The sequence below is a fragment of the Rhea americana genome, unplaced genomic scaffold, assembly GCF_003343005.1.
Source record: "Rhea americana isolate MKP2758 unplaced genomic scaffold, rheAme1 scaffold_66, whole genome shotgun sequence".
Taxonomy (NCBI): Eukaryota; Metazoa; Chordata; class Aves; order Rheiformes; family Rheidae; genus Rhea; species Rhea americana.
Window position 1 is genome coordinate 3,187,229 of NW_028186823.1, and position 27,882 is coordinate 3,215,110.

The 27,882-nt window shown below is 33.4% G+C and overlaps 1 protein-coding gene across 1 annotated transcript; it reads right to left on the bottom strand.

Moving 5' to 3' along the window:
- MRPS9 (mitochondrial ribosomal protein S9) lies at window positions 1-27,882 on the bottom strand. Its single transcript, XM_085320803.1, has 10 exons — window positions 27,745-27,882; window positions 19,062-19,124; window positions 18,941-18,971; window positions 16,503-16,582; window positions 10,029-10,108; window positions 7,136-7,220; window positions 4,458-4,626; window positions 2,490-2,598; window positions 1,368-1,537; window positions 1-208 (listed from the first exon to the last, which is right to left on the bottom strand). Exons 1-10 carry the CDS (start codon window positions 27,787-27,789, stop codon window positions 117-119), a joined length of 924 nt encoding a protein of 307 aa, XP_085176929.1. The 5' UTR covers window positions 27,790-27,882; the 3' UTR covers window positions 1-116.

Here is a 27,882-nt window from a genome sequence, read left to right on the forward strand (position 1 = left end):
TAGTCATAATGGAAAAAATATTTATTACTAAATACATTTATATAACAATTTAAAACCATAATTAGGTATGTTCTGAAATTCTTGTAGCATTCTGCATTTCTTTAATCTGCTCAGACTTAACGCTTTTTCCAGGTGAACTTTCGTCTGGCTCCCTCTTGACCAGGCTTTTTTCGTTCCTTCACACGTGGGTCAAGTGTTAGTAGTCCAGCTACAGAACACAGAAAAACTGCATTTATTTATTGTTAGTAGTTTATATTACCTGTATACTACACGTGCATGCCAATAGGGGGATTAAAGATAGCTAGTAATTTTGCATATGAATTACACATCTAGAAGGATAAAGGTTCAGTATAAAACAAGCTAAAAAAATTAATCAGACACTATAACATTTAAACTTTTCTTTAATAACTGAACTTTCCATATTTTACTTTACAAAGCCTAAAAAAAAATCCAGATTATTGCTTTAAATACATTTTACTTAAACCTTCACAGTAGACGTGTTTCAAAAGCATATTTAGCAATGTCCAAAACCTGCTCATAGTTATTATGCTGATCTCATTATATACACTGGGTTCTTTAAGAAGTCCATTTACAGGAGTATTCCTAACAAGGTACACTTGTCAATATTGAAAAACTATATTCAGAGAAACTTGTTGCAAAGACACGGGCATAAAGATAGCATTACTTCTGTGGATGGGAACAGAATGGAAAAGTAACTGTTCTGATAGGAATACATATCGATATCCTCCTTACTAGTGCTAAAAGCATAATTAAAAGCTCATTGTTCATAATTCTCCAGTTGCCACAAGGGTAACCATTGAGAAGTTAACCATTAAATACTGTAGTTACCTAAGTATCCAAGTAGTTGTATACTGTACACCCTAGTTAAATTGTGAACTCTGAATTAGGCAACAGAGGAAAAAAGCTCCTTCATTCTGGCTTGTTTCATGCAATTTGTTTGTGTTCATTACTATCCCCTTCAAAGCTAACTCAAAAGTGTTTGATAATAAAGCTTTTAAAACATGAGCAAGGTGAGGCTGCCCAAGTGAAACAAAATACAGTATATCTAGTTTATTGCTCACAAAATGCCTGGTTCAGATTTATTTGTTAGTGAATATATATTCATGTTTTGGTTTTGATTCTATGTAGACACAATACAAACTAGTTTATGAACCTAGACAAGTCATCCGAAATGTATACAAAGGATGTTAGGAAACAACTGAAAACAATTTACAAATAAATACAGATCCAATTCATATATACATAGAGGATTTCAYTGGGATTATTTACCCGAATTTACAGCATCTGGTCCTTCATCATTATTGTATTAATTCAGTTAATTATAAAATAGAATTTTCTACTTCTACCTTGCCTCATAAATTCCACCTCCTTTTCAGTAACAAAACTCCTCAAGGCTTTTGCAGAGGCTAAACGTATTGCTCCAGCCTGTGAAGATCTTCCTCCACCAGAGACTGTGCAGATCATATCATGTTTTCCAATTCTATCAAGAAACTGGAAAGGGAACAACAACTGTTCTCTTCAAAAAAAAAAAAAAAAAAAAAAAAAAAAAAAAAAAAAAAAAAAAAAAAAAAAAAAAAAAAAAAAAAAAAGTTTATACACTTACATCAATTACATTTTAGGTACATTTCCTATTATAGTATATGTAGAAAACCACAGTTAACTTTCAGAGAGCTCCAAAAAGGCATTTAGATCCCTAACATCTACTGAAAGCAACAAAATTAATCGGAAATTCACCAGCAGGACCATATGCAGAGTGCCAAGGGTAAGTATTTTAAGTTTGGTTTTGCAATTCAGTTTGTCTCACTGATTTATTTACAAATGCCAAAATTTGTCAGCTCTGGATATTAAGGCTGAGCAACCTCTCATCACTCTGTTCTTGAATTTAGTTACCACAATATATAAAAAAAATAAAAATCATGTAAGGCTGATGCAGTAAACTTTTTATGCCTTATGAGAAGTCTTATCTACAAAAGGCTAGCAAACTGCATATCCTTGAAAATCTGAAGCTTTATATGAAGTGTCTCACCTTGTTTGTTTCCACTACGCTACCGCATGACAGTAATCACACATGAGTCTGTAAGTCTCAGGAAACATATTGTAAGAGGTGGGGKTTTTTTGTTTTGTTTTGTTTTTAAGTAAACTGCAAGCCTTTTCTAAGAGGACAAAAAAGTATCCACACAGGYACGTGTGGATATGGGCACATTCTTGATTTTTGCACTACTTCAGAAAGGGAGAGATGAGAAATACTGAGAGCAAGGCTTAGCTATCAGCTCTTACACTACAAAGACCTCGACACTAGGAGGAAAAACAAGGCTAGTTTTCATAAAATAGATACTTACAGGGGGCAGGAGGAGGAGACACATAACATCAACTCCATGGAATATAGCACTAAAATATAACTGTATGGCCTGACTTCTGTTGAAATATTTTCTGTACAGTAATAATGCAGCATTTCATAATGCTCTTACCTGTCCTGCAGCACTGGAAAGTAATGTAAAAAATCCACTCCATTCACTGTAATTTTTCCACTTCCATTGTCATAAACTACTGCAGTAGCTCTTGCAGTTTTTCTTTGACCTTACAGGAAGTAAAACCAATCTGTTATGTGACTCCAATATATTTTGCAGAATTTCAAGTGCTCAAAAAGTTAAGCAAATCTTCCAATTTCATACACTACAAAAGGTTTCTTTTTGAATGCTACAGGAACCAAAAGTGAGGAGAAGGAAGCAAATACAAACAATGAACAACTTTCAATATATTTCAGTTTATATATCATTTGCAGGCTTGTCAATGATCCAAAAGGTTCTTTCCTGTTTTGAAAGCTATGAAAGACTTCATGAATTCAAACTGTTTCTATTAGTGGAAAAAAGGGGAGAAGATAATAGTGTATCTCCATAACTTTGCAGATCAGGAAATTTTCTCGATCTAGTGAGGTCACAGTATAGGAAAAGAAACAGTTTGTTGAACATCCGTGTTTGTCAAAAACACAATTTCTAAGTCAAATATTAAAATACTTTATAAAAATCATCTAGAAGTACAGCAGTTTAAGAATATTCACATGAAAGAAGGTAATACTTTAATTATACTGGTATAAGCAATGCTTAAGCATCATTTAACATAGTTTCCTCAGAAATTATCTGTTATAATTTAGTTCTGTCTGTAAAAGCATTAGCTTCAAGTTAAAGCACAACAAATTCTCTACCCTAAAGCCTAAAGAGTGATCTTCTGTAACACAAAGGAAATAATTATTTTGATAAATGGATTTTGAAACAGATTAGACCATTAGTTTAACTTGGAGGGTGATGGGAGACACAAACAATACTGTTCTTGAAGTTATCTGGCTTTTCTTGAATAACATGGCTTGCACGTTCACCAACTACTATTCTGAAGACACTATTGAAAACCACTCTGGATCAAATCTCAGTTCGGCTTTTTCACRTCTTCGTGACATCATCTTGAAATCAATCCAGCCAGAATAGAGCTCTGTGTTGCCCCTCAAGTTCTCTGCTACCTTTGTTCTTGATTATCATCATCCTCTTCCTACTGCTTAGGAACACATTTCATCTTTGACTCAGAAAAAGTACAGGACAGATATAAAGAGGTGTGTATGTGTGAAAGCACAGMCTTGCAAATGCTCTGTCCAGAAAATCTTCAGCCTTTCCTATCAATTTTGTTGCTACATTAATTTTCCTAGATAGTCACTCAGATTACATCATTCCTTCACTATATGTTCCTCTGCTGAAAATGTAAAATAGTCTGTGTTCACAAAACGCAGACACCTTCATGGCTTCTCTCTAGCATCACCTGTGACTCAATACCAAATGACCCACTCCTGCCTCTAGATTTGCTTCGTCTATTTGTTTGAAAATTTAACAAGTCCTCTTTTGCTTTTTCTTGGCTCTCTGTAAATATGCAACTGCCTTGCTGTTTATTCCTCACATCCTCTTTAAAATCTTCCTTTTTGGGACTGCCTACAAAGGTCATGATAGAGGTTACTCAGTGGTCTAAGTATGCCACTTCCACATTAAGCGATAACATTTTGTTTCATCTATGAAGTTCTCTGTATTTATATGTCTCCCATCCTCCGGTCTTTAAGTCCAAAAGTCAACTTTTGGGGGTAAAGAAAGCTTTCTGCATTGTACAATGCATGACACAATGGGGTCCTCTATATAGTACAAATAAAATTTGTACAGTATACAAATAAAAACTAATAGTTGATAGGATTTGTGTCAGCAAATCCAACTTTGTTACCCAGCCTATCATAATTTAGTATGTTATAACATTATATAATATTTTTATACAACATGGTATATACACTATACACATAAGCATGCAAAAYGAGGAAGTGAGACCATCAGCAGTGTCCTACACTGGTATCATGAGACATCTGAAGAGGAAAAATCATGCGTCATTACCAACGAACTTGAAATTTTTACCTTCACCAGTGCTGAAGGCAACTCCTTGCTCATCATACTTCAAAGGTTCAACAACCACTTTTTGCGATTGTATAGCAATTTCTTTGGAAAACTTTTGCATATACTTCTCCTCAATGTTACCATACGGCAATGTCACCAATTTTTGTAGCAGTTGAATAAATCTTGAATACTGTAGACAATAAGAGTTCATTAAGGGATGCAAGTGTAATTGCATTTGCTAAAACTTTCTATTTTTATATACTTGATCTTTCCTACTTCATTTTTATTGATGATCTCTGACAAGATGACACTTTTGCACCTACATGCTGATTTAAGAACAGCATGCAGATGCATCGTTTTGTGTGACTAAAGATACCTAAATCCTTTCTTCAGGCAACAATGAATCTTTAATTTGAAGTATAACCAACTCCTTTGTAATACAGGGCTTATTATAGTAGAATGAAGATCATCTCACTTTTCAAAAGGRAACATTCAGGTGGTCTTCAATCTTTTATTATTCTTTCATTAAAATGGCAAAAAGAAAAAAATTCACTTCATTTTCAGTAAGACAGCGTATGTTCGCTGACACGGAATTAATTTTATTGCAGTAAACTGAACCTCTTAAATGATTATATTTCATAATATATACAGGAAATACCTATCTATCTATCTTTGGCTGTTCAAGCTGAGTTACTTTAATGTTTATGATTTCCTTTAAAACTGAACAATCAAGCTATTTAAAAATTCAAGAGATACTTGACTTAAAGGGCAACCTCTTGAAATAAATTATCCTTTGCTTCTGTGTGGTTCTCCTTTCTCCCTACATCTCCTCCCAAGTTCTTCAACATATGATTAAAGAGTAAACACCACTGTGTTAACCCATTTGTGCTAAAAGCTGAGACGTCCCGTTATGAAGTGTTACTGGCAGGAGCGCTAGGTAGCTGATCACAGGATGTAAAGGTACGCTAGCATCTAAAATTGATTTTTTTTTTTATCGATATCGTAACTTTTTCTGTACTTATTGTTATTAAAGGSAATTTCAAGAATATTTCCTCATTTCCGGAATGTATTGCATAAAATTAATTCCTTTCTRGTAACAGAGCAATAGCTCTTGTAATCCTGACATCACTCAGAAAGCTACTTCTATCTAATGACCTGATAAAGCTGTGTAGTAAAGCCTGTAAAACTTAAAACTATAAAAATACAAAAATTTAAAAATTATGAAGGCTCTAGATAATGAAAGCCTCCAACAGCTTTTTCTTGCAGAGTATAAGGAAATTCAATAACTTATTTTAATAATGCAAACACCACAGAAGATTTTGTTGCAACGCAAAACAAAAAAGATTGAGCTCAGATGTTTCAAATACATCTGAACCTTAATGTTTATTCCTRTGGGGTGAGGCTTCATGGTTTTGCATGAGAGGTTTTTTTTTCCTTTAGTCTGCTGTTATTTTACAGARCAGTAATGATCAAAAAAAAATCAAGCAGTGAAGAACATTTAGGCTTATGCACAACAATCTGCTCAAGACCTTTTCAAACTTCTTGTAGTCAAGGAAGCCATCATGTACTACCATTCTGGAGGACAAGTGAGTAAAGGGCGTATAGGCTGCTGCCATGCTATTTCCTCAGTAATGCTGTCCACAGGACATAGAAGACCATTGATTCTCCATGAGAAAATACCTGGTATGTTCAAAAAGTGTCATATTCTCTGGTACTATCATATTCAAGCTTARACTTCCAAAACAGAATTAAAGTTAGTCATACAACTGATCTTGCTGTTACTAAAACTAATGCTGTTTAGAGAACTGTAGGAAAAGCTCCGAGTAAGAAAAGTGTAAGAATTATAGTTTAAACTGGAAAGAAACATGTTTGATAGTAACATAACTGTTTTATTCCCAGAGATGCATATAAAGAAGGACTCAAGATCTAGACAGTGATAGAGTTTGCTGAAACTGAAAAAAATTTGCAAAAATCCTCTTTCCTCCTCCTATACTTCATACCAAGAGGACCATATGAAGAGCTGACCTGGATTAGATCATGGAACAATCTATCTCGCTTTTGTATCTTCTTTCTGGTATTTGATTCTGTAGCCAACACTATATCCTTAAGGAAAGGATTTCTTATTTTGGATCATCTTTCTCTAATTTTTCTGTCACTATYACGTCCCTCATAAGATTAAATTACCTCCATGCAGGTTTACCAATATATAAAACCATAATGTTTCTTATCTTGAGTATTTACCCCATCTTTCTAGAACCTGTGTGAGTACAATAAGCAACTAATTTGAATAAATGACCATTTACACTATACTATACATTTACACTATGCCACTCTACTCCATTCCAGACTACATAATTAGTGCCACTACACTCCATTCCAGACTACATAATCAGATGACAAGGAACGAGTTCATTTACTCTAGGCCTTAGTATGTTAAGAACAAAAAGCTAAAATATGTTATTAACAATGTAAAACCCCTAATAGTTCTGTATCGTTCTAGATAAAAGCAAGGGGCAAAGACAATACGAAACCAATCTAACAGTGTTGTGAGCATATATAGACTCATTGAGAAGGAAGAGAAAAWTTCTTTATAAAAGCATCTGCCTCTAAGTAGTACCTCTTCAATATACAAAAATGTATCCACAGTCTGTATTTTTAAGACACAAGCCCCCTTAAGATTAGAAAGATTAATTACTTACATCATGATCTGACAGTTTTTCTAACAACATTTCTTCCAATTCCATCTTAGTCAGCCATCTGCTTCCAGGCAGGTTTCTGTGGTTTCTGTTTAGAATATCACATATATTCTTCCTTTAATTAACTGTGCAATTAGAGTTACATCACAAAGGATTCCACATATGGTCTTAGTTCAGAAATACATTTTCCATTACAAATAAATACAAATTATATTCCTATAGTAAATATGACAATGCCTGTGCTGATTTTAAAATATCTATCTTTTGAAAGGAATGGTAACTTCATCTACTGAATTAACCACCTTAAAACTACGAATTTCATTTATGAGTTATTCATATCATTAAAATCCAAGATTGGTAAGCATGAGTAACCTTCAAACAGTAAGCTAGTTTCCCCACAGCTTAAAATTTAAGTTTTAAAAATCTGCTGGTAGGTATGCAAGTAGTAAAGCACAAAACTGAAGGCAAAACCTATAACAAATCCTAAAACATCAGTATTTTTTGCTATTCGTATTAACTTTTCTGCTCATTCCTGCAACACCGCTAGCAGTAAGTATGGTCAAAGTGCTAATGCAGCAATGACATACTGTCTTTCATCTACTGTATCATCTTGATATATTCTGTGCTAGATACAACAAGCAGAAGTTGGTATCAGCACTCCTATTCTGGATAACAACACAGAAGCTGCACTGATGACAGCAATAGCAGAAATCTGTAAGAAAACAGCCTCATACAGAGATGTCAATACAAAGAAAAATCAATGCCTGAAATAAATCTTTGTGAAATACATGTCATATGACGACTAAACAGAATGTCACCATATACATACCAATATTACCAAGTAAGTTAAAAGCAAAGATGTAACTGTAGTTTCCTAACTACTACTATAAACTTAATGAATATTTTCAGTGGCATTAAGGAAGATCTAATTCAGAAAAACATCCCTACTCAAGGTGATTAAGTAGTACTTCTTAAGTAYATATTTTAATGCTTTTTTGAGGTAGGGTCTGAGAAATGTTTACTTAAAAACAACTCTATTTTTAATGAGAATCAAARAAGGTCATGATCCTGAAAGACTTAAGCTTATAGATTTTCACCTGTGAAAAATATCATTGACTTCACTGGAACTAGCTATATGTAAATGTATGCTTAAGTCTTTCAGTATCAGGTCCAAACCCTATGGTTGACACCTAATGGTGTCCCATCTCCTGTCTTCCTCCCACCCCAATGTCAAAACAACATACTCAATCAGCAAACCTCATCTACACTGGAGGTTAAATTATCCAGGCGCATCCCAGAGGAAATACCACATTCAGTGTGGAAAACAGTCTCATACAATCCTTTGATTTCTTTGAAGTTTTACAAAAGTAAAAAGGGAAAAAGCTTTCAACTCTGACCACCTTTCTGACTATTTTCCACATCAGTAAATCCACTGGCTTAGCTCTGTGAAAAGTCATATCAGATTATTTTTCAGAAAGATATACTAAGAAATTGAATTTATTTGTTCCCTTGTCTGCTCAGAAACTAACATGAATCTATAATAAAACATTCTGTATGTCATATGGACCCTTTTTAAATCATTAAGAAATATGAACTTCTGATACTTAAGAAAAAGAAATTATCCAGCAAATTTATCCTTTCTCTTCCTAACATAAATAAAAAAATGCTGAAATTATGAAATGAAAGGACAAAATGATGTGCAACTGGAATAGTACATAAATCTGGCTAGAAAATACACAGCAAGAATAAATATTAAAAACAACTTCCATATTGAAAAAAGTGGCTATACAAAAAAGCTACTTAGCAAAAAAGCAGTCAGTGCTGAAATCAAAAATTCCCAGCCAAATCCACTGAATCCATTTCTTTTAACTACTTGCTTAATATTCGACCATATTAAGAAAATGTTTCAAAAAAATCTAATTTTATTCTTCTCTTAAAAAAAARRMMAAAAAAAAGCAAATGTAGTTCTTAAAGCATATACTCATTTCAAAGACAATCTTGATTGCATGCATTAGGAAACCACAAATCCAGCAGTTCCCCATAGCTCCTTCCTCTAGCTGACATGCATCTTTTCTGTTCAGGAGCTAACTAGCTGAACAGCTTCTGCTGTGCCTATCACTGAGATTAAGGAGAAAAAAAAGGAAGATAAATTTAAAGAAATTAAATTCAATAATTAGCAAYGGTGATATTTAAACAAATTCAGACAAATAAAATTGTCTGGAATGACTGCAGCTTTGACAATTTAGCTGTTCAAAACTATTAGAGTAAAACAGCTAAACAATGTATTTTGATACTCCAAGTGAAATATTTGCAAATGAAAACATCCAACAACTTTAACTAATAAAAGACAATATCTGAGCTTTACACCTTTCCAGAAGCGAGCAACTTATTTGATGTTTACAAAGGCCTTGTTTCTCACAAAGAACTTACCTCCTTTCAAAAATCTTTAACAAAGAATTAGAAAACTCCATACATAGGCAGAAGGYACTGAATCTTGGGTATTACTTATTTTCAAATCACACTTCAAAATTTTTATATAGAAGATAATAGTTARAGAGCAGAAGGAGAGATTCAAGAGCAAGAGAAATAGTTGTTTTTTCCTATTTATACAGTGAGAACTGAACAGTCTACAAGTATTACAGATACACTTTTCAACATGAAATTAGCTTATAAATACTAGCAAAGGAACAGTGAAAAGTCCAAAAATGTGTTTTTGGAATAAAGGCCRGGTGGGGTGAGGGAAAGACTGCAGAAATATCATTCTCTTGAATTTAGATTCTCTCCAAATTCAACAGGTCAAGAACACTGGAATCTAAGACTATAAGAAATGTCAAAATAACATATTGAAGCATTTTAAGAAAGTTAGTACCAATACTCATTCCAACTGGAAACTTACTTTTTTTCTTTCTCAAGAAAGCCTTGAGCTGTTYTTTGGTCTTGGTACTTCTGAGCATTTAGTAACATTCCATAAGTTTCCTAAAAATATATATGGAAAAAAGTTTAAATGTATTTCTCCATTTAATAGTTATCTTTTTATTTAAGAACACATTTAGTTGTTTTAGCTCTCCAAATATCTAAAATTCAGAACAGGTCAAAACACAGGCAAAACTTCAAGAATCAAAAAAYATATAGTCCATTAAAACTAAACAAACAAGAATTAGTACATTTAATATTTTTATATGCAGCTTATATGTTATTTTTCTTTAACAATCTTTGTTGTCTTCATACATATGCTTGCTTAAAACAAGTACTCAAACATTTACAGAAAAGCAACATTTGTATGATCAATGTACTTCTACAACATATTGTATAGTAGTTTTATCTTGACTTCATCAAAATACTGACAAAGTATAAGAGTGAAAAGAAATAATTTAATTTAATTAAGATTCTTCTACATTTATCTAGACTGTTAGCTGTACAAGTGATGTGCATCAGTTAGAAGTCCCTCTCATCCAGGCATGTCCCAAGGGACAGATTTAAGGTTGTAGAGTTACCATAATCAGAGTTTCTGTTCTTTCAAATGTTACAGATGTATTGACTCTGGATTTCAGTACTAATGCTCTTTCTTTTTTTGGGGGGGGGCATCTAAAGAGTTTTCTTAAGGTCTTAGCTATGTATTTTCAAACGAGGCTAACTGTGACAGTGATTTAAAAGTTTAGAAAAACGGAAATATTTTAAGAGAGGTACTGAAAATATTACAGGAGAGACATTCTTTTAATAAAATATTTTCCCTTTTTCTTCATCTCAATAATTTTCAGACATTATTTTGTTCTAAAACACAAAGTCAAATACTCTTAATTATGACAGTAATTTAAATTAGAAGTTAAATAAGAGCATTTGGAAAAATAATTATAAATAATAATGAAAAAACAGAATTGTGGTACTTAAGTAAAGTACTTATATTCCAAAGAATTTTCTTCTGTTAACAAGTAAAAATAGAAAGCTTATAATCACTGTCAATTATTTTATWAATATAAAAAGCTACAATAAAAGCTTCTAAACCTAGTGAGAAACTCGAGTTACAGAATTAGTGGGGACAAGGAAGGATTCATTTTTTCCTTTGTACTACTTAAAAACAGTAAACAGACCATCAGCTAAAAGAAATGTAAGACAGTAGCTTATTGTCAAAAATTAATGACTGAACATAAGTAATACTGTGATTTGCAGTAAGATAYAATGAAGATGCTCCAATTCAGCATTTGTCCAAAAAAACCCACAACCTTTCCCACAGTTATAAGCAACTACTGTTCAAACTGATTTATCTATTAATATAAAAACAAACCCACACATATACTAGAAGTATTTCTACTTAAAGTGTATGAACTAAGAGCAGATTTTTATCTGAGCTACACTCAAAAGCAGTTAAATAGATAAGACAATTCACTAAAAAAGTCTTTCATGCAGGTCAGTAGTGACACTTTTAACTGCAAAGTGAACAAAAGTATTTATGGAATAATTCCAYTGTATAAGACCTGAAAGTATAAAACTGTTCACCTTCCCTTGAGACAGTGCAGAAACTCATGCATTACAATAGTATGCCTTCCAGAGATCCTTTATTTTTTGATAGAAATAACTGCATCAGGTAGSAAGTAAGAACCTGTAAGAGTTCACATTTGTTTTACAGTCTACTTATCTTAAGAAAGAGAAAACAACATATAAAAGAGCACAACAAATGATAAATTTCAAATATTCCCAAACCTCACAAATTTATCAGCAGATCTCTTACTTTGTAATCTCAGAATATATGGTAGTATTACTTTGGGCAAGATGCACGTCACATCGCAAATAATCCTAACAGCTCATGTCAGACCAGTATGTTAGGCTGCAAAACTTACTTTCTATATATAATACCCACCTCGCTAACATGGTTTGGGTCAGAGGACAGGCTTAACGTGCCTGTCATTAAGCCAATTTATGCACTTCCAATTAGATGCAAGAAAGAATCAGTATGGAAGGTTCTACTGTGGATTATAGTGGGGAGGGAAGAGAAGGAGAAAGAAGGTTTGGGCTGTAGGTCATCTATCTGGAGAGATCTCAACTGGAAGACTTGTCAAATTCCTGTGAGCTCTGCATGTTTCTGGAACTGGATGAAGTCAAATCAGGCATGAGGAAGAGACTGTGGACACTGAGAAGGCTTGCTAGGTAATCAGGAGGGTACTAGGTTAATAGGTCTTAGAAATGTGTATAAAGGGTTTACTCTTTGCTTCTAGCCTTGCAGCTCACCCTCTGGTCTCCATAAGGCATATGGTGCCACCTTCCTACCTGGCAAGAGAAGTCCAATCTGCCTCCTCAGAAACACTCATCATCTTCACTACACTCTGGTGTACATATTTATTCATTAGAGTGGTCAGCAAAGAATATATAAAACAGGAGGCTAACAAAAATACAACTACATCAGTCTTATCAACAAAGAAAAATAAAAGGTAGGAGTCACAGTCGCTAACTTAGCACAAACCGACTGTAGGTGAGTTACTTCTAAACAACAACTGAAAWACCTTTAGGTAACATGAAGCAAGTTCAAGGGAGACTTCAGGATTCAGTTACCATGTTCAGGAACTACTGATACAGAGAGGTATCTGAAATGAAGCATGAGTTGCCACCTGCCAGTTTTTAGACTTAGAAATTCATCATCACAGCTACAAAGAAAGGTTTAAAACAGCTAGAACAGTAAGATTTTCCTTAAGATATTCCTTAGGTATTCCTATGGAATACCAAAACTCCACAGTATGTGTAAGTTCTAATAATGTGAACTTCTTGGAATTAAGATGATCTCTTAAATTATTCTAGTTGAATTACTATAGCAATATCCGTTCATACAAAATCAAAAAAAAAAAAAACAAAAAAAACAACACTTTAGACTGGAGATGAAGTCAAGCAACATTAAGAAGTACTGTTTTAAAGTACTTCTAAGTGTATGAGAAATGCTCTTGCTAAATATTCCTGGCAGTAAAAGTGGACTTGCATCTCTCTTACGAGACAAAAGCTTGGTCCTAAGTATTAAAAAAAAATAATGTATGTATTTAATTTTTTTGTATAGAGATGAAGTTGTCAGACTAATGGAACCAATCACATGTGTGAAGTACGTGGATGAGTCTTTGCAAAATCAGGAATCATATGCAATGCCCAGTAATTTATCTGACAAATCTTCACTCCCCAAAGACTAAAGAAAGCTTCTGAAGAAGCCTGCTTTTTCAAAGCTGGCAGGTGAAGATTTTACTAATCACTTAGAGATTCAATAGTCAAACTCATGAATGTACACATCTGTGTGTCTTGTAAACTCAGCTATTATACAATCAAAATAGCTGATTTCACAAGATTGGCTATGTACTGAAATGCTTTCATTTCTAATAGAGGGATCAAATCTCAGATTTGTACAAGGATGCACCCTTTTAAAAATGAAAAATAATATTCTTTTTTCCCTCTGTATACAAAAAGGGAAAGAAATTAGCAAGTGGAACTCTAGCAGAACAGATTTTTATGRAAAAAGCCTTGTGTGGTACGTAATTTAATATGATGGTTAAAAAAATGCTGCAAAGCCCATGCAATTTTATATCTTATTTTGCCTTTTTGCCTCTTATGTGTTTTTGACTTAAGCATATCTTTTTTTGTTGTTTTTATTTTTCTAAGAGTTAAAATGTTCTGTTACTTACATTATCTACAACCTCTAGTATTTCTAAAAAGGTATAAGTAAAACAATATAAAGTTTCATGTGCTACACAGAATCATTTGGAGACTACTTTGTCTTGTTCTGCATCGTACAAAAATATGACTTCATTTCTCTTTGAAAAAACTCTAAAGTTAGACGATGATCAAATCTACCATCAGTAAACATTTTACAATTTTTTTTTGTGCAACTCTTGTGTATCAGGAGAGAAATAATTTGTCCTTTTCCCTACAATTAATCTTTATTCAATAGGCAGAGCAAAGACAAAATTGGTAGTATAAAAAGAAACTATCTTTTATAAAAATTAAGTTGATATTCAAGCCAGATATTAACATGTGCATTAGTTGTTATAATATATATGGAAAATATATGCAGTCATTATTTAAATAAATAGTTAATACTATTTATTAGCATTAACTAATGATACTGCGACCAGTTATCTCCCTTGCAATTAATAAAAATCAAGTTCCACATGATTCTATGTAATAATTAATGACATACAAGTTTAAGCTAAATCATGTTTATCCTATTTATTATACTTAATGTAACAATTTAAAGAATATCCTCAAATGGGACTGATTACTTACTGTATTAACACAAAACCTTTCTTTTTTCTTAGCCAAATGAATTAGCTCTGAGACTTCAAAATATATTTTCTTCAGTATACATTAGCCTTTCCTAATAAGAGGTTAAAGTAACACRGTTAATTTTATACAAATTTCATCTTTCCTTTAGTTGACTAACTAAAATATTGTTAAATGCCACTGAACGGATTCAGGTTTATATAATTCTATTTAATGAAGATATTTAGAAACACTCTAAGAACACTCAAGAACTTAAATATCTTATACTAATGAAATTTGTATTTGTCAAACTGCTTTTGTTGAAAGGTGGTTTCTCACAGTGTGGAAACAAGATGCAAACTACTCTTTTAAATTTCCAATGCAATCTTGCATACTCTTTCTAAAGGCTAGGAAGAGCTAAAAATAAACTTATGCTCCTTGTAAAATTTGTAATTTCTTCATTATGATGGAATGCAACAAAACATCTTGCCCTTGGGTTGCTCTGTTTCAGCCAAAACAAATGCAAATGGCTTGTCAGATGACAGCTGTTTGATAAGACTCCTCTACAAGACCTGCATGCTTTACTTTTTTCCGTGAAACTTGGGATGAAAGGCAGAAGGCAGGAAGAGAATTAATGTAGCATACAGTCTAAAGGCAATGCTACAACCGTGATTAAGTAGAAAAGTTAAAAGGCACAGATTTTCCACAGCCTCGCTGCGTGCAACCCATCCGTGTAACAAGTTGACAGGCCTAGCGCATCAGCTCCATCATCCTCTCCGACAGCTAAAACGCAGCATTGCATCCCTTTTCAGAGAAAATTTGCGTCTGCACCATGAAGCGTTGTACATTATTTCTTAGCACTGCAGGGGGCTCAAGTCCATATGGAACCTTCACAAATATTACCACAGATCAAACCAGCGGCGTTTCGAGGCAGATTTGACATACCTATTTAAATGAACAGCAGGAGTCCTCAGGCTGCCTCAGGCTGTGCAGGAGAAAACCTCTGTGGAAAGCCTATGCTGCAGCTCCATTACTCAGCAAAGACACACTCTACATTTATCATTCATTTCATTTCTGCCAGGGCAAGAAGCTCATTTGCCCAAGGTCAACAACAAAAAAAGAAGGGAAGTGGGGAGTGGAAGGGTGTGTTTTTATTCTCCAAAAGAAATAAATGCATCTGACAAGCGGGAATTTTATCCTTTGGGTACACAGGACACAAATAAATATCAAATAATTCTAGTAAGAAAAACTACACACAGTAAAACTGTGCAGAGAATTTGGTAACACAAAATTTGTTTTTGGAGAACAGACTAATCACAGAACCAACTTTTCAAGACTATCTAATGAGGAAACAAAATCTGACAGGACTGTCCAATTAAAAATTTCTGCATTCAAAATTAATGCTTTTGTCTTCTGTAAGTATACACAAAAAAATCTGTGTATCTCTCTACAAACTCTTCTAAAGAGGCAGATAATGATTGTGCTGTTGATGGTCAGAGATATGAAATGTCTGTTCATAATTCACATCAAGAATCTGGATCTAGTGATGTTCTGTTAGATAACAGTTTTTGTCATAAAGGTAAACAGATACAGATCCTTTACTCCTGGAACAATTCTGATCATAATAAGCTTTAAGTTTGCATGAACAAAAGTCTCAAGGAAAAAAAATCAATTAAGCAGTTTAAATGCTTATTTTCTTCACCCTAAATGTGAGCACAAATAACAATTCCCATAGTTTTGCTCTTTTTAAGAGCAAAAATATTTGCTATTTAACAATGAATTTTCCTAGAACTAGACATTTTTGTTTTATGTGCATTCTCCAGTACTAACCTATGCTACTGACCCAGATGTAGCATATAAGGAAGTGTTCAGACTACGCAAACCCAGTCCCTAGTCTGAACTATAAAATAACCCCAAAATTAAAGCAGGAGCTATAATGTACTTTGTCCTCTTAAATTTGATATAAAAATACCTCTAACAATGGATACTGTGTCATAATGAAAATCTATTACATCTAACTTTGGGTGATGATATTATGCCCTACTGCAAAAATGCTGAGTAAATTCAGGAGCTCCTGAAACACATCTCTAGAATAACACGTGCTTGACTGAGAGCTAGTATTATTTATTACAGACATACTTACATGCATTAATGAATAATATGACTGCTTGCCAGTATAGAAGAGAAAGTGAAACGGTCGGCCATCTTCTCCCCACTGGATTTCTAATGAGAAGTAAGAATAGAAAAGAAAGCAATATATATTCACTAAAAAAAAATCTTGTATTTAATTGCAGTTATAAACTTCTTTTACAACACTGATTACTTTTTTAAAAATCAGAGAACAAAGACTTTTCTTGGGTATTCAAACTGTCTGGAAATCTAATAATTTAGACTACCTTGTTAAAAAACAATCTTGCTCTGCAACTATAATTATTTAATATAGTATTTCTAAATATCTTGTAATATGAGGGAATCCCTTAGGTAAATCTTAAACTTTCAAAGACTGTATTGTTGGTACTATAGATACAGGTATCAGTTTAGAGTAGAAAAAAGTACAAATTAAGAGACATTTGAAATCTGCACGACGACTATGAAAGATGAAAGATTAACAGTTCTATAAAACAAAGTATTCTAAACCCAGAACAAGTTCCATATTAATATAACATGTCTAAACTAAACTAAGTATTAGTACAATTGTGTTTTGGAGATATAACAATGGTATTCAGAACTTTGGAGATTTTTGGGACATGTTAATGTCTTTGGGATGTTAAAATTTGGAGACCCATGCTGTATTTTAAATAATGAGTTCATTATTAAAACAAACAAACAAACAAACAAAACCCACCAACAACAATTTCAGGCAATTCAGCATATCCGATCTATTTTTTTCATTAAAACACAGCTTGAGAAGACACCAAAATTCCAATTTAAGAAAAAAAAATGACATTGTAAATAAAAATGTCTTATAAAATGACAAGGTCTTTTCCAAAAAAAAAGAAAAGAGGAGGAGGAAGTTGACAAAATATAAAATTGAAGGCTTTTTTTTTTAACCTAATTGAATTGAAAACAAAATCCCAACCAATTTACAGATTGAAGTTCAAATGAAGCAATCTATATACAGTATAGACAAAGACCAGGCTCCAAGAACCTGTCTGATAACCACAAAATGTATTGCATTGGAAAGTTAAAGACAGAATATGGCAGAAACTGTATGGAAAGATGTAAAATTGGCTAAAATAAAAGGAACACTTGGCTTTTAACCACACATCTTACTGACAAAATGTGGATTTCCACCTATGTGGCTGTGAAATTGTATTCAGCTGAAATTACTGTTCAAGGGACTTTTTGAAGTATAAATTTAAGTTTTTGTACTGTATAAGTTCTTAGAGATGTACTGCATAGACAGTTGGACAAAGCTTCCTTAAAAAAAATGGATGATTTACTGAAAGTGTTGTTTTCAGATATAAATACAACAATAAACTTTTATACCAATCAGCTCTTACACTTCTCATGATAGAGCTAGCATCTGAAAGGATTCTTTGGTGCTGAAAGCCTGTGCAGTAGTAGCTTAGATCTGCCATAAATCAGCTCTTTTATTCTAAAATTGCATAATTATGATTAACTATCTGTTTCCCTTTTGCCTTCTACTTTCTATTTCACAGTACTGTGAAGTTAGAAATTAATGCATCATATCATCTGAAAGCTGACATCCTAAAATTAAATATAGGTAGCTGACATTCTAAAAATTAGATATAGATAGCTTTCCAAAAGACACACACAGCCCAAAAAACATAAAGCATCAAGTAATTCCCAGGGGGGGAAAAAAATAAAGGAGTAGGAGGAAAAAAAAAAGATTTTGCCAATAATCATGTGTCCATCTAGGACTTGACAGCTCAGAAAACACAGAACTTTCATCTGTATGTTACTAGTTCATACAAATTTCAATCAAAAAAGAACAACAGGTTTTGACCTATATTTTTAATATTCTACATAAAATGAATTGATGATTTTAGTCAAGTTCTCTCCGAGCAACTGTCCAATGTATTGGCATAGCACCACTACAACTGGGACTCCACAGAGTATCACAGAAGCAACACTAAAGACTGCATGATCATAAGAACTGCAGAGTTGGGACTTTCAGGTCACATCTGAGACGTGATGGGGAGATATTGGGGTGAGTTCCCACTCACATTACCCATATTCTCTCAACAGGAATTTCAAAGCTGCAAGTCTGCTGAGCAATGAAGTTTCAAGGGATTTTTTTGGTTAAAAATATTAACAAATACTTTTTGAATATAATAGTCAGCTCTGATGAGAAGCTACAGAATTCAAAAAAAGGTGTCCCAGTGATTTCAACGGATACTGCATGTTATCCTACCCACTGTATTTATTTTTAAACAATCAAAAATATTTATCTACAGTCAGTTCCCAAGACGACTAAAAAGACCACTGGCATTTCACAATCCAGTAGTATTTTTTATCCAAAGACCTAGAGTATCAATATCAGGGGCTGTACTGCTCACTTCTACATACATGAAACTGCTATTATAAACTTAGAAATAGAAATCAATAAACACTTACTCCTCTTCTCTGGAAAAATGTCAGTGGGATGCTGTAAATAAACAAACATACATACATCAGCAAAATAAAAACATGGCTTAAAATACTGTGCTAAAGTACCCAGAAATGCAAAAACTCCTACCTTCATCATGGGCCTGGCTCGTTTGTCAAATAAGCCAGAAGGAAAGAGATAGGCAATAGCTTTCTGAAAACAAACACAGACATTAAAAACGTACTTTTTCCTGCAAAATAAGCAGCAAAACATACCTTAGACACTTTTCCTACATAAGCAGCACAACTCATAGACAAACAAATCAATAAGAAAAAACTGCTAGGATCTGCTGTGATAAAAACAAAGCAATTACTTTTCTTAGTAATTTTACATGAAAAATAAAAAGACTTCATTCTGAAGTCTGTGATCTAGTGCACCAAAATAAGTTAACTTTTTTCTTCAAAGTTTAATTTTTACAGTACATATTTATTGCAACTTACCAGAACTGCTCAACTGTAAGTCCCAGCATTCTACAGAATGATTTTCCCTTAAAATTTTAAATGCTGTGACTTCTAAAGAATTCAGATCATTCATCTTTCTGAAAAAATCAGTGGTTGTTAATAATGCCTACTGATAGATTCTGAGAGCGCAAATTTTATTTATTCCTAAGTAAAACAACTAGACACAGTATTTGCACATTTGGTACTCAGTTTCCATAGACTTTGTTTCTTCAAGTCTATTAAAAGCAATGCTTGTTGTGGCAGTAGAAGRTATTTCATACAGTCTCCATAAGAATTTCATTAACCATTCCATTTGGAAACAACTGTGAAAAACTGAATGTGAATTAATAATAGTTGAGAGAAGAAAGAATCTTAACAGCTCTTTTCCTTTTTTAAAAACATCAATTCTCTCCCTTTGGATAACTAACAGTTTGGCAAAACACAACTTAGAAAAATGTATGATACTTTTCACTGGGGTTTACCATTATTTTTACAAAATAAAACACAAGGTGTAATGTTTTTACTCAACTAACATCTACTGCTATTCATATGTGAGGTTTAAAGTCAGTATTATTTGCCTTCAGCAAATAAGATAGATATATGAATATTCTAACGCACCCTGGCAAAATGTAAGGCAAAACAGCTTACAAGGTTCTCATAGGTTTTCTACGAGATGTATTTCTCTTCAACATCCTTTTACTTTCCCTTTTCAAAGAAAGTAAAATATAACTTAATAAAGAAAAAAAACATGTATGAGAACTGTTTCTGCTGGTTTTAAAAGCAGAACAGAAAGAACCATCCAGCAGAAGTCCACAGATACAAGGATCTGGTAAACGCAGCCTACTTTGGGGAATGGATACTAGAATTAGAGATAGAAATCTTTAGATTGTACAGTTACATGGACTACCTGAGTAAAACTCACTCTAGTGGTCTTGACTGTATATCCACTAAATAGTAAAAAAAAAAAAAAAAAAAAAAAAAAAGGGAAATTACAATAATATCAGAGTTAAAAATCTTAAGAGTAAGGCCTATTTATTGATTGGGTTACCTTAGGGCTATTACTGGCTGATATTTTTTTCCACGGACATGGATTGGTTTGTCAGTGCTTCAACTCATTTAATATGCATGCAGTGTAAAAAGATTTAACCTATTACTTTCATTAATCCCCTACTGGCATTCTGGACAGAAATTCTGAGAATTCAGAAGCAAACAAAAGGCTTAACTTGATTTTATGAAATGGTAATTTTGTTTCTCTTAGTGACTGCTATATTCCCATTTGTTAGTCAATGGGCATTTTATGCATATACACAGTAGGTGAACACCTATTTACGAACAAATGGGGATTAATTATGATGACAATAGAGAAATCTGCTGTGAGCTAAATGATGCTAAACAAACACCTTATATAATAATATATTAAAAGAATTTATTATAAGATGCTGAGATTGACTGTGTGTTTACTTAAGAGGTAGTCTTTATACAAGCATTTCCAGAATCTCAAAACAGTCACTCTATGACACTGAAATCTTAATAAATATCAAATATAATGCTTTATCATTCATAACAAAGAAAATGTCATTTGAGAAGTATTAAGTCTATAAGGTTTATTTTAGACAGCTTGAGTGCATACTCATGCCTCTCATGCTGAAGCATATATAAACCTTACATTAAGCAAGCTTAAAACTGGTTTCAGCTCTCTGCACAACTAGCAAAAGAAAAATAATTCCATGTCATGGGTTTGCAATCTTTTTTGTTCATAAATGGAACAAGACCCTTCCTGCCTTCTCCCTATTTATAAAGCTGTAATCAAGAAGAGGTATTTTTCTTTACAGTCTGCTAGGAACTATCCTGGGATCCCAAAAAACTTGTATTTTATTATTTCGTTATTTTATTTTATTAGACATCCCTACTAAGTTAGTCTGTCCCTCTGAAAACTTTTTAATGGATGCTGACTTTGTCTATGTAAATGTTTTGGCTCTGTAGGAAAGGAGTATTTTAACAAAACTGGAATTCGCAATGTTTGTATTTACTAGCAATAAAATAAGATGGTGGATCAACATCAGGAATGACATAGCAGTTAGTTCTGCTGAACTGCAGCTGGAAGGTGTAAGTACTAGGGAAACTTTTTCCTGAAATCGTTTAACAATACAAATCTTCAGATTTGAAACACAAGTTTCCTTTCAAGAATCTTCATCAATTAAATCAAAATTCAGTAGAGTGTTAACTGCACACTCTGTATTTTTCTGAACATACAAAAAGCAGATGAAAGTTACTTTATAATTTTATAATCAAGGTTAAATATGAATAGTAAAGTTCCCTGGAAACTTTTGAGGTCTGCAGTTCTGCATTCCAGGAATGCAGAATATAGCCTATATCCTTCTTCTACTCCTTAATTTGAACTGAACCCTGGATGAGAAAGGAAATGTTTTGACAAGTATGACCAAGAATTGCTTTCTTGAGGCCATCATTGGAAATATGCAAGATTCATTCATCTCATTCTAACTTCCACAGATTCTGGATTCTGATTGCTATTTCACAATTCCATTTTCTAAATCACGCTGCTGTCCTTGCCTTTGGGCATCAAATACAACATCTTTCTAAGAAAGAAATATTCATAATTATTTTCAGCATAAATAAACTTAAAAATCCTGGTACTTTATTACACTCTAGTATTTCCACAAATTATGTGAACTATTGGGGAAAAATTGAATAGGCTCAGCCTTCTTCTGCAAACAATTTTAGTAACTTTCTACAAGGATTTAAGGGTGTTTATTTTAAATGTTGCTGTTGATCCATGCAGAAGAAAAATATTCTGTGATTATATTTTTTAAAAATGGCAGATTATAAAGTATACAAGCTAGAATTAACATGATATTTACACCAGACATTTCTTAAATTGAGTTGGTAAACTTAACATTCCTGCAACATAAACTAAAATGAATCTTGCCATATTATCACTTGCTGAGGGATTAGATGATTCAATGCATTGCTACAGGACCACAGTGCCTTTTACTCGCAGTTCTAAGTTTGAAAAACGAGAATAAGTTTCTGCCCCACCAAAAAACTGTATCTGGTGGTCCTTCAAACAAATTAAAAGCAAAATAACTCATTAAATAATCTGTCTGGAACTAACGTGGCATGCTGTGCAAATTTGGTATACCTGCCACATTCTCTTTTTCTTCCTTGTATATGTTGTATACTCTGACTTCCAATCCCTTCTGATTCTTGCTCCCTTCCTCCCTACAAAGCAAAGAATCACAGAATTACTTTCTTAAAAGTCAGAGAATCTAGTTCCAAATGAAACACATACAGCTGGGCCAGGCTGTTATGTGTGTTTTCTATTTTTTGTTTGTTTGTGAGAAATTTAAAATTCAGTGCTTTAATTCAAACAGAGTTGACTCTGTGAGTCATACTGGGATAGGGGAGGGAGACTGTGAGCCAGTTCAGTCCTTAAATTATTCTCCATGGGTAGGAGAGTGGTTTGGCAAGGGAAAAATCCACCTTGCCTAAGTGTCTTCATGTACTTCTCTTAAATCCACAGCTCAAACACAAACACCTCACTCTAAATTCCGTTGCTTAATTTATGTGTAAAGATAGTGCTGAGCTATCTAAGGAAAACCCAGTGAAGAAAGGTACTTTGCAGAAAATAAAGAGGAAAAAAAAAAAACACCCTGAAACCCTCCACCCTGAGATTCCTTTTCAGCAGCACCTTCTTTGCCATAGGGGTCTAAGTATCAAGCTCATTCCTTTTTAAATATACACAAAACCTCAGTCATCAAAAGACACTAAGCTATGAAGTTACTTTATGCTGTAACATGTTACTTTATGCTGTAACATTTTAAGAGAATTTCTGAAGCTGCTTCAGCTTCTTCTGTTCCTCAGTTTGATCAAACTAGACTCACTTCCCTTCTTACACCTTGCTTCTCTAGGAAATCTCCAGTTCTTGAATTGGATTGCTTAGCCACTGCAGTTTAGTATTTCTCGGTCTGAGCTGTTTCACAGAAGACCTGTTTATACTCCATAAACCATAGTAGCAATAGTATTCAGATTTCATCATCTAAAACTGAGAATATTTGAGGTAAATTAGAGAATGAATACTAAACAAAAACATATGTGAAATGGTAACTTGGAAACAGCGTTTTATTTAATAAGACAGAAAAGATAAACAAAAAAGGGACATACCTAAGTTTACTCTATCATAAAACAAAATCCTCCTCTAACGACTATCTACTAGAATTTATTGAAACCATCCCATTCTTTGTCATCCATTATCTGAAGCTAAAGTACAATCTGGACAGAAATAAATTTCCATTTTACAGTGAGACACCATTTTAACTCCAATCACTAAAAAAAAAAAAAAAAAAAAAAAAAAAAAAAAAAAAAAAAAAAAAAAAAAAAAAAAAAAAAAAAAAAAAAGCTATTATAAGCAAAAAGCTCCCTTAACATTGCTAATTACAATATATTAATAAATTAATCATTTTTTAAAAAAAATCAGCACCTTGTACAGGGCTTTCAGATAAAAAATATCTCTACTGAGAGAAACAGTCATTATTTCTATTTTCATAGTAACTTTTTAAAACACTGAACAATATTAGTAAGAAAAGGAACTACATACAACAACTGTCAGTTCAAATTAACTTTGATATGGAAGTACGAAAAAATACAGAATGACGTAGAATTTAGCTCAATTTGAAAAAAAAAAAAGTTGAAAAAAGTGTTCCGGCTTCTATCTACTAGTTAAAAAACACTATAAAGATCCAATGATTTATTTTAAGGACAGTGCAGTACATCATACTCTTCTTACAGACAACAGAAATGTATTTTGTTTTGAGTAATGTTTCTGGCATTTCACATAGGTTAACATTCACTTCTAACAGTTTCTGTAGGTAAAATTTGAACTTTGTTTAAAAATCAGATGTACTCATTCAGCCATTTTTCAAAGCAAGACAGTGCCACATGTTTTCAATACAGAAGTCTTAATTCATTGGAAGAACCTGCAAAGAATAAAGCTTTTACCATGTTTATAACACATTTTCATAGTGAACAGTCATATTGGTCCTTTTGAAACAAAACATACACAAGTGAAGATATTTTGAAATATTTTGTATTTTGTATTAAAATTATTCAGCTGCATGACAACAATCTATTAGGTCATACAGCAGGTAACAAAAGAAAATGAACATAAAAGTTATTCCAGCTTTTGAATTTTACTGACTCTTTTGGGGAAGAGTACTGCTTTATGATGTGCTCAGATATCTGGAAGAGCATTTAGTGATTGCATAAAAATGAATAATAAAAATACTGACATATAAATAGGTCATGGAGATTAAGATGCTTTTCTTGTATTAATCTTACTTAAGATTTCTGGGCCTTAAAGTAGAGTATCACTGAACTGACAGTGGAAAATGAAAGTAGGCTGTTTACTACAACCATAAGTTAAAGTTAAATCACAAAATAAAAGGATTACAGAATCAACCAGGGAAATGCACTGGGTCAGGACTGCAATCTCTATTAATTAGGTATCCCAGCTGGGCAGTGGGTATGCAGCTGTTAACTTGATCAATGACTTACCTAAATGTCAACTCTACTGATTCGCTTATAAATTACCAGCAAGTGAGACTAATGTACAGGTGCTAATTTATTTAAACTGTTCTCTGCAGTTCTACATAGCTTTATAAACTGCATCTGGCACCTAATGTTAGCTGTCAGTTGTACTTAGACATGCCTGTCCTAACGACTCTGTTCATTAGAAATGAGCACAAATTATGAAATATTGTGAAAAATGATACATCAAATGGAATGGGCAAAGCAAATCAATTAGAGAAACTTCATACCACATATTCACACATAGGAGAATAAAACATCCCAGCTTCAGAGCAAGGTCTATAATACCAATTAAAAAGCAATTGGTAGACTTCTGCAGAGTTATACATCAATTTGCTGGATTTTTTTTTCCCCAGAAATATAGTTGTAATACACAGCTTAACTTTTCATTCCTAAATAAAAGCATCAGTAAGAGGCAATTCTGCTTCCACAACATCCAGAACAAGGATTAACAAGTAAGTCAACTTATTTTCCTCTTTAAAACTTCACAAGGTTTAGCTTTTATTAAACTACACCTAAAACTCTAGTGACGGATAGAATCCTGATGTCTACTTTTGAAATACACTGCACAGACTGATTAACAGTGGAAGACATGGAAGTATATAAGCAGTCATCAGAAAGAATTATTACTGTTCAAAATGTAAAGCTTGATAATTCTCCTGCCAGTGCTTAAGCAGCTTTTATATTTTTATAACAGAAATTTAATTATGCATAGCAGACACTATTATGCACTGTAAGTATTTTCAAAACCTGATGGAACATGAACAAATTAAACGTGTACCATCGATACTTGGTATCACTAAATAAAACACTATTCTTTTGGCTCCATTTCTCCATCTTTTCAGAAATAAAATTTGCAAAGAGATTCCAAAGATGTCATCTGCAYTGCATTTGTAAAAGCTAATTTTCAGAACGAATTTACTTTTACTAACAATGGAGCTCAGTTATTCTGTGAAAATTACCATAGCAATGTGGGATCATAAAGGAGAAACCCCTTCCCACATATGGTCATTTTCTACTTTTCGAGATCTTACTGTCTGTAGGCCTTCCCACTGGACTCAATCGAGGGAATGAAGTCAGAATGCAGGTGGATGCACTCTGTTATTGTTTAAACTTTTGAGAAAATTAACCTATTAGCCTAAATATTAAAATTAACCTAAATATTATACTGCAAGAATTGTACTAACATGGGAGTTTTTTGATGACTGGTCCATGCACGAACACTTTACAAGAAAGTGACCAAATAAGTTAAGCTTCATTAATGGAAAGAAAAGAAAAACTATCTGAAAATCACAGAGAAATAAAATTTTATAGCCTCTAAAGAGAGAAGAAAGATAACAAACAGACTGCTCTTACTGCTGTCACACATGCCCCAATGTGCACTTTTGACAAGACCTTATCCAGTCTCTGAAACTAAAAGGGGCTTCAGTGGCACTTGTCTGCAGAAGACAAGAGCAAAATCCTATCTACCTACAACTCTGAATGAAAGCAATCATAGTATCAGTGCAAAGCTCTGTATGCATAAAGCTTGATTTTCTATGGATTTGAGACTTGAAGTCAAGCTTCCATTATGGACTTCCTRGTATCTGATAAGACTCACGATTCATTTCAGTGTTTTTCTCAGCAGGTCATTATAGTGTCTCTCTTCTCTACTTTACCGTCCATTTTCAGAGAAGTTTAAGAACCTAGGTTTAAAGCCTCTGTCAAACAACGGTTGAAATGGCCTGCATCACCACCCACAGATGTAGGTATCTTTCTCTGCTTAAGTATGTTGTCAAGATCTCTTACGTGGACACAGCTATGCTATAAAATTCTGCCACACAGAGGTGACAAAACTATGCTAGCAAAACAATGCCCTCCCTCTGGGCAAACTAAACTATGCACTTTTCTCTTTTGGCACATACTACGTTACTACCCTAAGGGCCTTGCTGATATACTGAGCTGCCATGGATAGAGTAATAGTGTTTCTGCAAAACAGAAAAAGCTTCAGGCATGAAACTGCACACAACTTCAAAAGTTACCAAACGTCATTTCTCCCTCCTATCTCTGATGTATGACAAAATAAGATAAAAATGACAGAAATGAAGACATGGTGGGACATTAAAAGAATCTAAGGGAGAAAAAAAAAAACATTTTTTCATGTGAGACACTGCCTATCTATACATAAGCTTAGATGATACAGAGAAAGAGGAGGGAACCCATCTGTCAGTTGTCAGAGGAAATGGCAATAAAATAGTATGTTTGAAGCTACTGGTACAAACTTAAATTCAGTTCTATATTTGAATCTCTAAGCTAAGCTAGTGTGTTGTTTGTAAAACATTAATAAAATTTAATTTATCTTACCAGCAACCATGGTATCATAAAAGAAAACCTCACCTAAACATACACAGCAGGTCAACCTGTGGGTAAACGTTTCCAAGTGCTATATAAACCTTTACAGTGCCTCTTATAACCTCAGATCAAGGGGATTATCCATCAGTACTTTTAAAACGACCTGCTGTGCTTTAGCAAGATATGGTATACAGTTCTATACTGTGATGCCTGACCTCACATGGTAGCAGGGGTAGAATCTCTATTCACAATGTTTGCAACACATACTAGTATTCTTTCCTATTCTGACAGTTTGATTAAAATTCACGGAGAGCTGAGGGGCTCATGCTGAAGTAAAGTGCTTTCAATATCTGAAACTCTACAGTAAATTACTTTTCCAACAGAGCAACTGTACTTACATCAATATCCTCTTGGGTAAAAGTTTCTGGATCTTCTCCCATCATGTTGGCTAAATGTCTCTTTCCTAAGTTGAACTCTTCAATCTGTTTTTTAATAAATGCTTCTGTGTACTTTTCAGGTCCTGAGGCTGCTACATT